The sequence below is a fragment of the Pristis pectinata genome, chromosome 6 (genome assembly GCF_009764475.1).
Source record: "Pristis pectinata isolate sPriPec2 chromosome 6, sPriPec2.1.pri, whole genome shotgun sequence".
Lineage (NCBI taxonomy): Eukaryota > Metazoa > Chordata > Chondrichthyes > Rhinopristiformes > Pristidae > Pristis > Pristis pectinata.
This window is the reverse complement of record NC_067410.1, coordinates 29,860,742-29,874,578: the sequence shown is the minus strand read 5'-3', so window position 1 is coordinate 29,874,578 and position 13,837 is coordinate 29,860,742. Positions and strand designations below refer to the sequence as shown.

The 13,837-nt window shown below is 38.3% G+C and overlaps 1 protein-coding gene across 6 annotated transcripts in view; it reads left to right on the top strand.

The window, feature by feature from the left end:
* Positions 1-9,318, top strand: part of prickle2b (prickle homolog 2b) — a 152,349-nt gene extending 143,031 nt beyond the window's left edge. For 5 of the 6 annotated variants that reach the window (XM_052017718.1, XM_052017717.1, XM_052017715.1 and 2 more), the window contains 2 exons: positions 4,921-5,775; positions 7,847-9,273. In XM_052017718.1, coding sequence (XP_051873678.1) covers positions 4,921-5,775; positions 7,847-8,718 — 1,727 coding nt within the window. In that variant the 3' untranslated portion in view covers positions 8,719-9,273. Of the gene's footprint in view, positions 1-4,920; positions 5,776-7,846 lie in introns of all 6 variants that reach the window. The other variant, XM_052017716.1, reaches the window with a different exon arrangement.
* The last annotated feature ends 4,519 nt before the right edge of the window (positions 9,319-13,837 follow it).

The window sequence follows — 13,837 nt, the reverse complement described above, 5'->3', positions numbered from 1 at the left end:
TTTCAAAACATATCCAGATTTCCTTTATAGGTAAACATTGGTCTCTGGCTTTGTGTCAAAGCATTCTAGGCTCCAACAATCCTCTGTAAGTAAATTTCCCAACTTCTCTCCTGCTTTCTTCAGTAATGATTTCAAATTGATGGTTCCTCTTCAGTTCTGGTTAGAAAAAAGTCTTCCTAGTCATTATCAGAAATTTCTGTAAATTGATTTTTTTTTAATTAAGTAGCCTCTTCACTCTCCTCTAGTGGAAGTAATACCAGTAGTTTACAAATATACTCCCCAATCATTTTCATTCTGGTGAATCTCTGCTGAACGGTTAAATAACATTTTATAATGTGCACAAAACTGCATACAGTTTTCTAATTCCAGCAAACCAATGTTTTGTACAAACGTACCCTTTTTTTTATTCTAAGCCCCAACTTATAAAACACAAGCATCTTTATATAATGGTATCAGCTACTTGGACTGTTACTGAACTTTGTTCTTTTCCTGCCAATACCTCTCTATTTGACTCTTCATTGCCTTTAGCTGTTCTTACTTCAAATCTAATTATAGCGTGGTTTCACTGTGGGATGGTGGCGTGTTGGTTAAGTAATCCAGAAGCCTGCACTTATAATTCAGAGACAAGAGTACATATCCTTTACACAACTGGAGGATTAGAATCAATAAACTAAATCTGCAATTTTGAGAAAATAGCTAGTCTCCTCTAGTTCATTGACATACTTCAGGGAATAATATCTTCTGTCCTTATCCGGTCTCGGTTATTTGATTTCAGATCTGTGGCAATGTGTGTGCCTCTTAACTATCCTCCAGTATAACTTGGCAAGCCATTCATTTTCATCAAAGCTGTTACTTGGAAACATAATAAGAATAAATCCTGACAGATTACCTGGTATCAACATAGGCACTGAATTCAGAAGCTGTAAAGTCGAGCACAGCCCAGTCAACCTCGCAAAATTCTCCTCATGAATATCTTGGACTGGTGTCCAAATGAGGAGAGTAGATCTACAGACTAGTCAGGCAACAGCCTGGCATAGTTGCACTTTCAGTCTTGAATACATTCTGTTCCATTCCCAGGAGGTGGTGGCAGAAGGAAGTGGTCCTAAGAACCCTGAAATTTGACTGACATCATTAGTAGGGAAAATCCTAGAAGTTATAATTAGAGAATTAGAAAATAATAAACAGATCGGGCAAGTTCAACATGGATTTTGTAAGGAAACATTGGAATTTTTTGAGGTTGTAATTTGAGGAAATGATAAGGACGATATGGGTTGATGTCATGTATTTGGACTATCAGAAGGTGTTTGATACAGTCCCACATAAGAGTTTATTAAACAAAATTAGAGCTCACAGTTTTGGGGATAATATACTGCCATGGACTGAGGATTGGTTAACAGAAACAGAAAATAAGTATAAATAGATCACTGTCAGCTTGAGATGCTGGGACAGTGGTGTATCAGAGGGATCAGTGAAGGAGCCCCAGCTCTTCACAATCTTATATTCATGATTTGAATGAATATGATCAGTGCTGGTCTTGCAAAGCCAGGCAGCAGTGTGGGCTGTGAGGAGGATGCAGAGGGGTTTCAGGGCGATGTAAACAAGCTAAGTAAATGATCAATGATATGGCAGAGGGAATATACTGTGGAAAAATGTGAATGGTGAAAGATGGAAAGGTGTTGGTGTTCACAGGGACCTAGCTGTCCTGTTACACAAATCACTGACAGGTAAACTACAGATTGAACAAGCAATTAGGAAGGCAAAAGCTATGTTAGCCTTCAGTGCAAGAGGATTTGAATACAAGAGCAGAGACATCTTGCTCCAATTGTACAGAGCCCTAGTGAGATTGTATCTGAAAATTGGATGCGAGTCTGGTCTCTATCTGTGATAGAGAGAGTGTAGCAAAGGTTTACCAGGTTGAATCCTGGATTGGTGGGTTTGTTATTTGAGGAGAGAATAAGTAGACCAGGCCTGAGTTGAGAAGAATGAGAAAATATCCCATTGAAATGTACCGCATTTTTAAAGGGCCTGACAGGTACAAAGATTGATATAGTTTTAGGTATCAAGGTGATATACCTGTACGTTTAATGCAAGGAAGTGTTACTGAAGAAAATGATCAACCATGATTTTGTTGAATGGTAGATCAGACATGAGGGACTGACTGGCTGCTTCTTCCGTTTCTTTTTGTCCTTACGTCCTTGACTCCACACCTTTGAGAATTGTTGTGGCCTCAGGTCAAAGATGGCAAGAAAATCTTCCGCTAATTACCATCTACCATCCTCCCTCAGCTGATGAATCAATATTGTTCTCCACTGAAGAACACTTGAATGTTAACAGGAAAATTGCATCAACCCAATGGATGTACTACGCTTAGATTCCCAGAAGGCATTTGATCAGGTGCCGCATCAAAGGTTATTGCAGAAGAGAAAAGCTCATGGCATAGGAGGTAACATGTTGGCGTAGATGGAAGATTGGCTGGATAACAGGAAATAGAGTTGGCGTAAATGTGTCTTTTTTTGATTGGCAAGAAATCTTGTAATGAGAGGCATGCCGCAACATTTTACAATTGTATGAATGACCAGGATGATAGTTGGTAGATTTGCCGATGATACAAAGATAGGTAGAAAAGTAAGTTGTTAAGAGGGCATAAGTAGGCTTCTAAGATATGTGGATAAGTTAAGTGAGTTGATAAAGATCTGGCAAATGGCGAATAATGTGGAAAAATTGAAATTGTCCCATTTTCGGAGAAGGGTTTAAAAAGGAACTTCTGATCAAAATGGTGAGAAATTGAGGAAGTTGGCGATGCAGAGGGATCTGTGTGTTCCAGTGCATGATTCATAAAATCCAGTATGCAGGTAAAGCAAGTAATTCAAAAACTAACAGAATGTTATCACTTCTATCAGGGGAAATTGAGTACAAAGTAGGGAGGTTTTGCTTCAATTATATAGGGCATATCTGTATAGAGACCATATCTGAAATACTGTCTAGCCTAGTGATCTTATTTAAAGAAGGTTGTTAATGTAATTGAAGCAGGTTAGACAAGGTTTACTGGACTAACGCTCAGAATGGATGACATGCCTTATGAAGAAATGTTGGACAGGCTAGGCTTGTATCTGTTTAGAATTAGGTTTTAGAAGAGTAAGAGGGGACCTGATTGAAATATATTAGATCCTGAGAGCCCTGACAGAGTGGATGTGCATATGTTTCCTCTTGTGGGAGAATCTAAAAATAGAGCTCACCTTTTAAAAAATAAGAAATTGCCTATTTAAGATAGATATGAGGTGATTTTTTTTTCTTTCTTTCTCTGAGTCTTTGAAACGCTTCCCTTCAATGTACAGTGGAATCAGTATCTTTGAATATTTTTAAGGCAGAGGTAGATATATTCTTGATAAGCAAGAATAGGAAAGGTTACCACAAATGGATGGGAATGCAAAGTTGAGGTTCAGGCATGATTTTGCTAAATGGCAATGGAGCTTGAGGGGGCTTACTCCTGCACTTTGTATGTTGGATTATAAACCTGGAATGTACTAGTGAAAATACTGATAGGTGTGTGTAGTCAAGTGAAATGGATGAAGATTTCCTCCCTGTAGACTTTCTGAATTTTCCTGTCAATTTGTTCAGATCACTTAATGTTACTCAGTTTAAGTGCTCTACAGTTAACAACATTTAGCAGGGCCAAATCGGCAATGGACTGATGAGCTTTTGTTCCAAAGTACAGGAAATGAGATGGTAAAATATTTATTATCCAGAATATTTGAAAAAGAAAATAAATGATGCTTTATCCTGAACACAAAACAATTAAAAGTGCAGATTTTTTTGTTTTTAAAAGATAGAGCAAAGCAAAAAAAAAATTATTGCAGTTTCAAGAATAAGTAGCAAGCCAGCAAATGGTAATGGAGGAACTGGCTCCAAAACAAGAGGTGGTAAGGTGCATTGGGGCATCTGGCCTTTATTCTAGAAGGTGGTCATCATTTTGAAACTGAATTTATTTTTGTGTTTCATTGGGGTGCTCCAGTTTCCTGCCATATCCCAAAAATGTGCCGATTGGTTGGTTAATTGACCACTTTAATTTATCCCTTGTGCTCAGAATCTGGGGAGAATTGACAAGAATGTGGAGAGAATAAAATGAGATTAATCTAAGATTAATGTAAATGGGTGTTTGATGGTCAGCATGGATTTTGTGGACCCAAGGGAACTGTTTCTTTTCTGTATGACTCTGAGGTTTGTACAGGCAATTACAATTAAAACAAATTATGTATTTCGTGAGTGGTTAACTATATTATAGCTGACAACATAGCCCTTGTATAAGATAAGGGAAGGCAAAATCATCCAGGATTGCCACTCTTTTTCATCATTCCCTTTGGAAATCAGAATGTAACTATAGGTAAAGTCTTCATTTCCACAGAAATAGTGATAATGATCAGTTGGACAGAGTATCAAAAGTTATTTGTGCACTTTGACTCATTCCCAGAATATGTTTCCTAGCTTTTGGGAGAGCAGAATGTTGGTAGATTAAAATTACCATGGGAAACAGAATTGAATTGTGATCATCATATTTTGTGATATGTATTTACCATGATTTCTTTTGCTTTCAATTATAGCTAATTCTTTCAGATGAAATTTGCCTGATATACTTGAAAACTGATTTTCCCCTGAAGGGAGGTTAAAGTTGTATGGCTTATTATTTTTCAAGTGATCAACTTAATACTTTGTTAACGGTTCATTATTTTCACCACATGAGTTTTTGCTGGGTACACTACTCATTGTCCATGTGATGTCAATTGTATTTTTTATATAGTACAAATGAAAATCGGGCAAAAGCAAGTAAGTAGGCTAAGGTACTCAAACTGCAGATGACTTTTCTTTCTGATTACTCTATACAGTGATCTAATAAAAACATTTTTAAAACTTCATTTTATTAAGGTATTGACCAAGGGCAGATGACATATGATGGTCAACACTGGCATGCTACTGAGTTGTGTTTCTGCTGTGCACGCTGCAAGAAGTCATTACTTGGACGACCTTTCCTACCGAAGCAAGGACAGATATTTTGTTCCAGATCATGCAGCCTTGGGGATGATGCTAATGGCTCTGATTCTTCAGACTCTGCATTTCAAAGTGCACGATCAAGGGAGTCCCGGCGCAGTGCTAGAATAGGCAGAAACAGCAGTAAAGTAGAAGATAAAAGCTTAAGACAAACTATCTCACAACCTGCAATGAGCAGGTATTCTGCAGATATTGATCCTCTTTCTCAGCAAATGGACATGCTTAGTCTTGCTGGCCAAGCTACCAGTTTAAACAAAGAAGCACTATGGAAAACCAGAGATACCTATCAGTTTGACGATAATTCTACTGAGAGGGCTACATTTACAGAAAGACCTTCTCAACCTCTCAATCAGTATAGCGTAAGGACTGAATTTAATCCAACACAGTGTATAACTAATCAAACTGATATATGGGGAAAAGAATTTAATACAAAGAGAAATTCAGTTGCTGCCTTGAAAGATCATAGTGATAGTTTTATTCAAGAAAAGAAAGATGATTATTATCCTGCAACAATCAGAACTCAAGAAAGTTTCAGTAGTGCTTCAACCCATAGTATTCCTGAATCTCGATCAAATCCAACTGTGCAGGGATATGAGATGGAAAGAGAGTTGATTTCTCATCAGTGTCGAACCAGGCATCCAATCAATGCACTTAGTTTCACTGATCAGCTCACACTTCTGCAACAAACCCCAAGGGAATCAATAGAATCTCTTGCACTTTCAAATGCAACAGGTACAGTATTAGTTTTGATTAACTATTAGTCGAAATAAATTTATTGGCTAATGCAATTACTGAGATGTAAGAAGGCCACCTTATTTCTGAATCAGAATAGAAACTCTATGTACAATTTCTGATCTGTGCTGAGTCAGTTGACAACTGCTAAAATGACAGGTAAAGACCAATAGTTCTATTAAGCATGTGCCACACCCATAATGGCAACTACAAGATGACTAAACACTTACTATCACCACATCCTTCAAAGTTATGTAAGTTTCTGGATGTGGCAAAAAAAACTAAGAAAAGTCCATAGACAAGAAGGGAAAAATAAACTCTGGGCAAATTGCTCTCTGCCCCAATTAGGAGATCAAGATTTGTCCCAAGGAGCACCGGAACAAAGACTTGGCCCATTGTTTATTTATTTGCCTCTTATTTCAGGCAATTTCTGGTCCAGTCAAGAACCTATCTAGTTGCCTCTCGAAAGGAATTGTATAACATTCATTTTTAATTCTGACTATTACCTGGTTCTCCCCAATCAGTAAAACTCATATTCAATCCTCTCATTATTTCATAAATTTATGTTGGGTTACTTCTGTGTCTGCGAGTCTTGAGTAAATTGATCAAACATGTTAAGCCTCTCTGGGTAACAATTTCTATTTTTTTCATAAGGAATCATTGACTAACAATGCACTGACTCATTGAGTGTTCCAAAAACTAGGTATAACCCCACCAGATGTGGTTTAACTAACAATGTGTTTTGTAAGAGAAAGGTGTCCATTACTTTGCACTCAGTGTGGACCCTGATTACTTTGGCTGTAGCCCTTTGTGTAGTAGCCTGCTGTTGATAAAAATGCATTTGTCAAAATTCTTCACAACAAGCTCTGAGTTTACATAATTTCATTCACAGTTCAACCCTCACCAAAATAATATGTTTTTACCATTCTCTGGAAAATAGGAAATTATCATCATATTTATTTGGACTGTGACTTAATAATTTTCATTTAGTGCTAAGCAGCCCTGCAATGAGAATTAACAAAATGACCAACACAAGCAATTCTGAAATATCTCAAATGTGGAAGGTGAAAATGAGCCAAAGCAGGAAACATATACATGGCTCAATCAAGTGAGAATATTGATTTCACTTATCACTTGCAGCGTAATCCTCAAAGTGACAATGGAGCAGTTCTTCTGCTATGCTAACTTCATCTGCACCATCAATAGGCCATTTCTTTCAGCTTGGTCCTGATTGCAGTCTTACACTGGACACTGATTCCCAAGGCACAGATCTTTGATGTCCCCAAACTTTCTTGATCATTCAGGACTTGTAAAAAAATTAAAAATACTACTAAAATATTTAAACTTTAAGAGTAAAAGCCCACATATATACACAGACAGAATACATGTACAGAAGATAATTAAAACATTTAGTGTAACTTTTACTTTCTCCTGGCAGCTGATTTCTCCTCCTGATTTCAGTGGCCTTATAGTACTTATGCCTGAGCCTCTGCCTAGGAATTTCCCAGTGCTGGGCATATCTGCCAGCAAATCCATCATGAATGTTGGTTGGCTTGTCCTAATGAATTAAAAACAAATCATAGTGTAATATTCTGAATAGATAAACACACTCAGTTGATAGTACCCTTACAAAATACCAACATACTGAATCATAAGTCCACTTCCTTTAATACGCTAGTAGTGATAGAATTCTCCATGATTATTTATGTTTAGGCAGCAGTTTTTGAAAAAGAATTTCAAACACTGTTTAAAGCCATGTTATAGTGGCTTATTTTGAAAAATTGTATTGAATTAGGAAAGTATAGACAACAAAGTTAATGAAACTCTCTTTCCTGTACATTAGTTGATTTTTAGTATTCTGTGATTGCTAATTATATTTATGCAACATGTAAAAGCCAAATAAGAAAACCATTTTAGAGGTTCAGATTGTAAAATTTGAAACTAATATTAATTTAATTTTCATTATTTTCAGAAGGAATTACATTCTATTCTCTCATTTAAGATATGGTATTTTATTCTAAACCAGCTGCTCACTTTTTTTAATATTACAAATAAATAATTATATTTTCAGGGGCTTCAATGGAAGGTGGTGCCAGGCGCCAAGAACATTTGTCCAGGTTTTCAATGCCAGATTTGAGCAAAGACTCTGGGATGAATGGATCAGAAAAACTTAGCAACATGGGTACACTCAATTCTTCTGCTAGATTTAGAAGCACGGAGTCCATTCGAAGTCTGAACTCTGCCCAGCAGTACCAGGATCTGCAGCCACCCTTGGACAGACTAAGGCACCCTTTGCAGTATAGACAATCATCTGCTCAAGGAAGAATGCCACCAGGGTTTGACTGCCCAGATGGTGCCATAAGCAACAGGATGCAAAATAGCATGAATGCTAGAATCACGCCCATGAGTGAACGGACACAGAGGCGTATGCATAATCAGGAGAACAACTCTCGCCATCATCGCCACAGATCGAGGAGATCCAGACGGTCTCGTTCTGATAATGCTCTTCACCTTGCTTCTGACAGACGCTATCAAATGAGGGACAGGTCGCACGTGTTTTCAGGTGAAGACTATGATCAGTTACTGATGCGAAGAAACAGCAGGGATGCATTTGGAAATGGTCAGTTGAGGGATCCATATAGTCGGTATCCCAGAACAGCATCTGACTTGACACTGCAGAACCAAGTAGGTGAAAAGTTGCTCAGACCTTATTTTAACGACCATGATGATTGGTGTTCTACCTGTTCCTCCTCCTCAGAATCTGAGGAAGAAGGATACTTCCTGGGTCAACCCATTCCACGTCCCGTTCAGCTACGTCCCATCACTAATGATGAATTTATGTATGGTTACAATTCACCTATTCCTTTATCATCCTCTCTGAGTGGCAGATACCAATCACATTATAGGAAGAGACAAAAAAGCAAGAACTGCGTTATCTCATAACATTTTGCACAATTTATTTCTAGCAAGAATGTAAACTAAAAAGTTGCACTCGCATTAATTATTAAAAAGTAACATTGGCAAAGGCAATATGACTTATCAGTATTTAAAAGCTACTACAATATTACTGTGGTTAAATGAAGGAGTTTTTTGCTTGCTTTTTCGTTTTGTCTTTTCTTTTGTAATATAATACCTAATATACATTCTACAATTATAGTCTATCAAATACATAGTATACATTACTAGAATTCCATTGCCTGCATAGCTGTGAGCATGTTTACAACTTAAGATATTTGTCTATGATCTAATTGTGTACTGTATTTTCCTTTCACTGCCAGTGTTATAGATCAAGCTTAACAATCAATATACCAAACAATGTTACAGAACTGCTTAACCTATTGTGTTTAAAATGCAATGTGTTATAATTAAAGTTAAAATTTCACTAAGTTAATTTTATCTTCTGTACATATCATGCAAACAAGGATTTCTAAAGAAGTATTTTTATATTTTGTAATGTAAAAAGTGTTTTGAGGTAGTAGTTCATGCATGTTCACTTTATTTGTGCTGTTTTCAATGGAAATTTATTAAAATGTTGCATCCTTTAGCTAGTTTTTAATTTTTTTTAACTTGCAATTTTCTACTGGTTATCTTTAAAAGGTCCATGCCTTTTATGGCTGATATTTCCATATAATTTTCAAAATTGGTCCAGATACACAATTCATGTTAATCCAGCTTGATAAATCTACCTCATTTGAATTTTGTAGTATGAAGTTAAGTGAATGGTTGAGTTGCTTTCCTCTCTCCTTTCACCAAACTTTGTAACTTAATTGGAATTGGTTTATTATTGTCATGTACTGAGGTACAGTGAAAAACTTGTCTTGCATACCAATCATACAGATCAATTCATTACACAGTGCATTGAGGTAGTACGAGGTAAAACAATAACAGAATGCAGAATAAAGTGTAATAGCGACAGAGAAAGTGCAGTGCAGGTAGACAATAAGGTGCAAGGTCATAATGAGGTAGGTTGTGAGGGCAAGAGTCCATCTTATTGTACTAGGGAACCATTCAATAGTCTCATAACAGAGGGATAGAAGCTGTCCTTGAGCCTGGTGGTACGTGCATTCGGGCTTTTGTATCTTCTGCTCGACGGGAAAGGGCAGGAGAGAGAATGTCCAGGGTGGATGGGGTCTTTGATTATGCTGCCTGCTCTACTGAGGCAGCGAGAAGTATAGACAGAGTCCAGGGAGGGGAGGCTGGTTTCCATGATGTGCTGAGCTGTGTCCACAACTCTCTGCAGTTACTTGCAGTCCTGGGCAGAACAGTTGTCATACCAAGGCATGATGCATCTGGATAGGATGTTTTTTTATAGTGCATCAATAAAAATTGGTGAGGGTCAAAGGGGACCTGCCAAATTTCTTTTGCCTCCTGAGGAAGTCGAGGCGCTGGTGAGCTTTCTTGGCTGTGGCATCTACGTGGTTGGACCAGGATAGGTTATTGGTGATGTTCACTCCTAGGAACTTGAAGCTCTTAACCCTCTCAACCTCAGCACCATTGATGTAGACAGGAGCATGTGCATCATCCCCCCTTCCTGAAGTCAATGACCAGCTCTTTTGTTTTGCAGAAATTGAGGGAAAGCTTGTTGTCATGACACCATGTCAGTAAGCTCTCTATTTCCTTCCTGTACTCCGACTCATCGTTATTTGAGATACAACCCACTACAGTGGTATCATCTACAAACTTGCAGGTGGAGCTTGAGTAGAATTTGGCCATGCTGTCGTGAGTGTATAGGGAGTAGAATAGGAGGCTGAGGACACAGCCTTGTGGGGCATCAGTGTTGAGAATAATCATGGTAGAGGTGTGTTGCTGCCTATCCTCACTGATTATGGTTTGTTGGTTAGGAAGTCAAGGATCCCAGTTGCAAATAGAGGTGTTGAGTCCCAGGTCCCGGAGTCTGGAGCTGAGTTGACTTGGAATTATAGTATTGAAGACAGAGCTCTAGTCAATAAACAATAGTCTATTGTAGGTGTATTTACTGTCCAGATGCTCCAGAGATGAGTGTAGGGCCAGGGAGATGGTGTCCGCTGTAGACCTGTTTCAGTGATAGGCAAATTGTGGTGGGTCAAGGTTGTCTGGGAGGCTGGAGTAAGTGCGTACCGTGACCAGCTACTCGAAGCACTTCATGATGGTGTATGTCAGAGCCACTGGGTGGTAGTCATTAAGGCACGTTACCTTGTTTTTCTTAGGTACCGGGATGATAGTGTCTTGAAACTACCTTTCAAAGACTGGATGAAGGAGAAGTAATTTGTAATATTACAGGTACAAAATTCTGCAAATAGAACGTGTAACTGATTTCAAAAAGGCCATACATTCAAATAGTATTTATTATGACAGAACAATCAATAAAGCAATCTGTATCATTTCTCATTTTGGTGAGGAAACCAATCTCAGGAATGGCTGACTGGATTTCCCGTGCCTCACTGGCCCCAAAGACTGCTGCAATTAGTGCTGTGGAGCATCTCCAGTGGTTCATGTATTCTATGCAAAGGCAAGCCTAAAAATTAAATCTCTAAACCTTTCCAGAATGGCAAGAATAGTGGTACAGCAGGATAGTAAAGTTACTGGACTAGCATCCATTGATACACAGATACAAGTTTAAATCCCACTGTGGCAGGTGGGGAATTTAAATTCAAGTAAGTAAGTGATATTGGAATTTGAAAAACTGGGCTCGGTAATGTTAATCATGAAAGCTCTGGATTGTTATACAAACCCACCTGGTTCACTAATGTCTCTGAGGGAAGTAAGTCTTTGAAAATGTAACTGATAGGATAGATAAGATGGGAGCTGTGAATGTGGTGTATTTAGATTTTCAAAAGGCTCTTGGTAAGCCAGGGGTTGGTCAGCAAGGTTAGAGCACGTGGAATTGGGGTAATATACTGGCATAATTTGAGAAGCGTTACAGAAAGAAAGCAAAAAGTGGCAATAAACATGTCTTTCTCACTTTGACAGACTATAACTAGCAGAATATCACAGGGATTGATGCTTATGCCCCAGCTGTTCACATTGTATATCAACAATATGGCTGAGGGGATCAAATGTCATGCTTCCAAATTTGCTGATGATACAAACAAGGTGCAATTGTGAATAGAGAAGTGGATGTAAAAAGGTTTTGGGGGAAGATAGACAAGCTAAGTGAGTAGGTACGAACATGAGCTATGGAATATAATGTGGAAAAATGTGAGGTGCATAAAACAGAAAAGCAGAGTTTTATATAAAAGATAAGAATAGATTGGGAAAGGTTAATGTTTAAAGGATAAGGTAAACACATTCACAGATTCCCCTGCTGAGAAGTCTAGGACCAGGGGTAACCCATTTAGGATTGAGATGAGGAGAAATTTCTTCACTAAGAGAGTGGTGAATCTTAAGAATTTTCTATCCTGCAGGCTGCGGAAGCTGAGTCATCGAATTAATTCAAAACAGATTTCTGGATAATAAGGGAATCAAGGGATCTGGGGATAATGCTGAAATATAAGAATTGCCATGATCTTGATGAATGGCAGAGCAGACTTAAAGATCCAGATGGCCTGCGCCAAAATCTCAAGTTCTTAACTGATCTCTTTACCCTATCTGGCCTATATTTGATTCCAGACACACCAACATTGTTTTGGAGCAACTAGGAATGGGTATTATCCACATCTGCTATATGAATAAATTTTTAAAAAATCTGTTGCTACATCAGACATCCTGTGACCTTTCTGAATAAGATAAACAGTTTTTCTTATATTCGTTCAAGGATGTGGGCTTCACAGGCTGAGCCAGCATTTAATTATCCAACCCTAAATGGTCTTGGGAAGATGGTGGTGAGCTGCCTTCTTGAACCATTGCAGTCCTTGAGGTGCGGGCATTAACCACAATGCTGTTAGGGAGAGAGTTCCAGGAATTTGACCCAGCGATGGTGAAGGAACAGTGATATTTTCCATATCAGAATGGTGTGTTGCTTGGAGGGCAACTTCCAGTTGGTGGTGTTCCCATTCTTGTGCTGCCCTTGTCCTTCTAGCTGATAAAGGTCATGGCTTTGGAAAATGTTGTCCAAGGAGTGTTGGAGTGTTGCTGCAGTGCATCCTGCAGGTGGTACAAACTGCTGCTACCGTGCATCAGTAGTAAAGTGAGTGAATGCTTGAGGATGGGATGCCTTTCAAGCAGGCTGCTATGTCCTGTATTGTGTCGAGTTTCATGACTGTTGAAGCTGCACTCTCCAGACAACAGTTAAGAACAGTTTTATGGAATTAGAATGACGATGGATGCTATGAACTGCATCGCTATTTCTCAATGCTATTCTTTGTGGGTCCTTTCTATATTTAGAGTTGTGTGCTTTAGCAGCTGGACAGAAGAATTCTGCTTTCATGAACGTTACTTAAATCATTTCAATATCAGGTGAAATAATTGCAATTCTGGCATCTTTCCATCCCTCAATTCCAATAGCTGATGAAAACATGCCCTCAGTCAAACTTGTGGAAGGTAAACTGGAGATGTACAAGAACATGACTCTTGAGAGCTGAAGGCTCGCTTGCACTAATAAATAAATAGTTTTAAATCCACTAATATTTCTGAAATCGGTGTGCTAAATATAATTATTTGTTATCTGTGGGGGATAACCACGTTGATAATCTGAATCACTTCTGAGGGCCACTTACACAAACATAGAAGTCCTAAACTATCCAAGAAGTCCTTGCTGCTAACATTCTGACTGTACTCTGTTGGACTCGTAGTGCAGCACCAACTTCCCGAAGACTTGCAACAGCTACATTAGGAAGCTTGATACTGAACCCATGTCACTTAAGGCCTGCCGCAGTTCAGCAACCCCAATAATTTCAATGGAGAGGACTGGCTCTGAGGGAGATCGGTGAACTTCAGGTGATTTACATTCTTATAATTGAATTAATTAAAATGCATTTATTAACTTAATTGTATTTAATCGTTTCAATGTTTTTTTTAATTTTACACTTTTACAATTTTTGGTATTTTTTTCATGATTTGTAGTTTTTGAATATTCTTTGGGGACATTTAGAAACTTTCCAAGCTGTGGCACAGTGTTTACAGCCAATAAAAACGGCATTTTTAG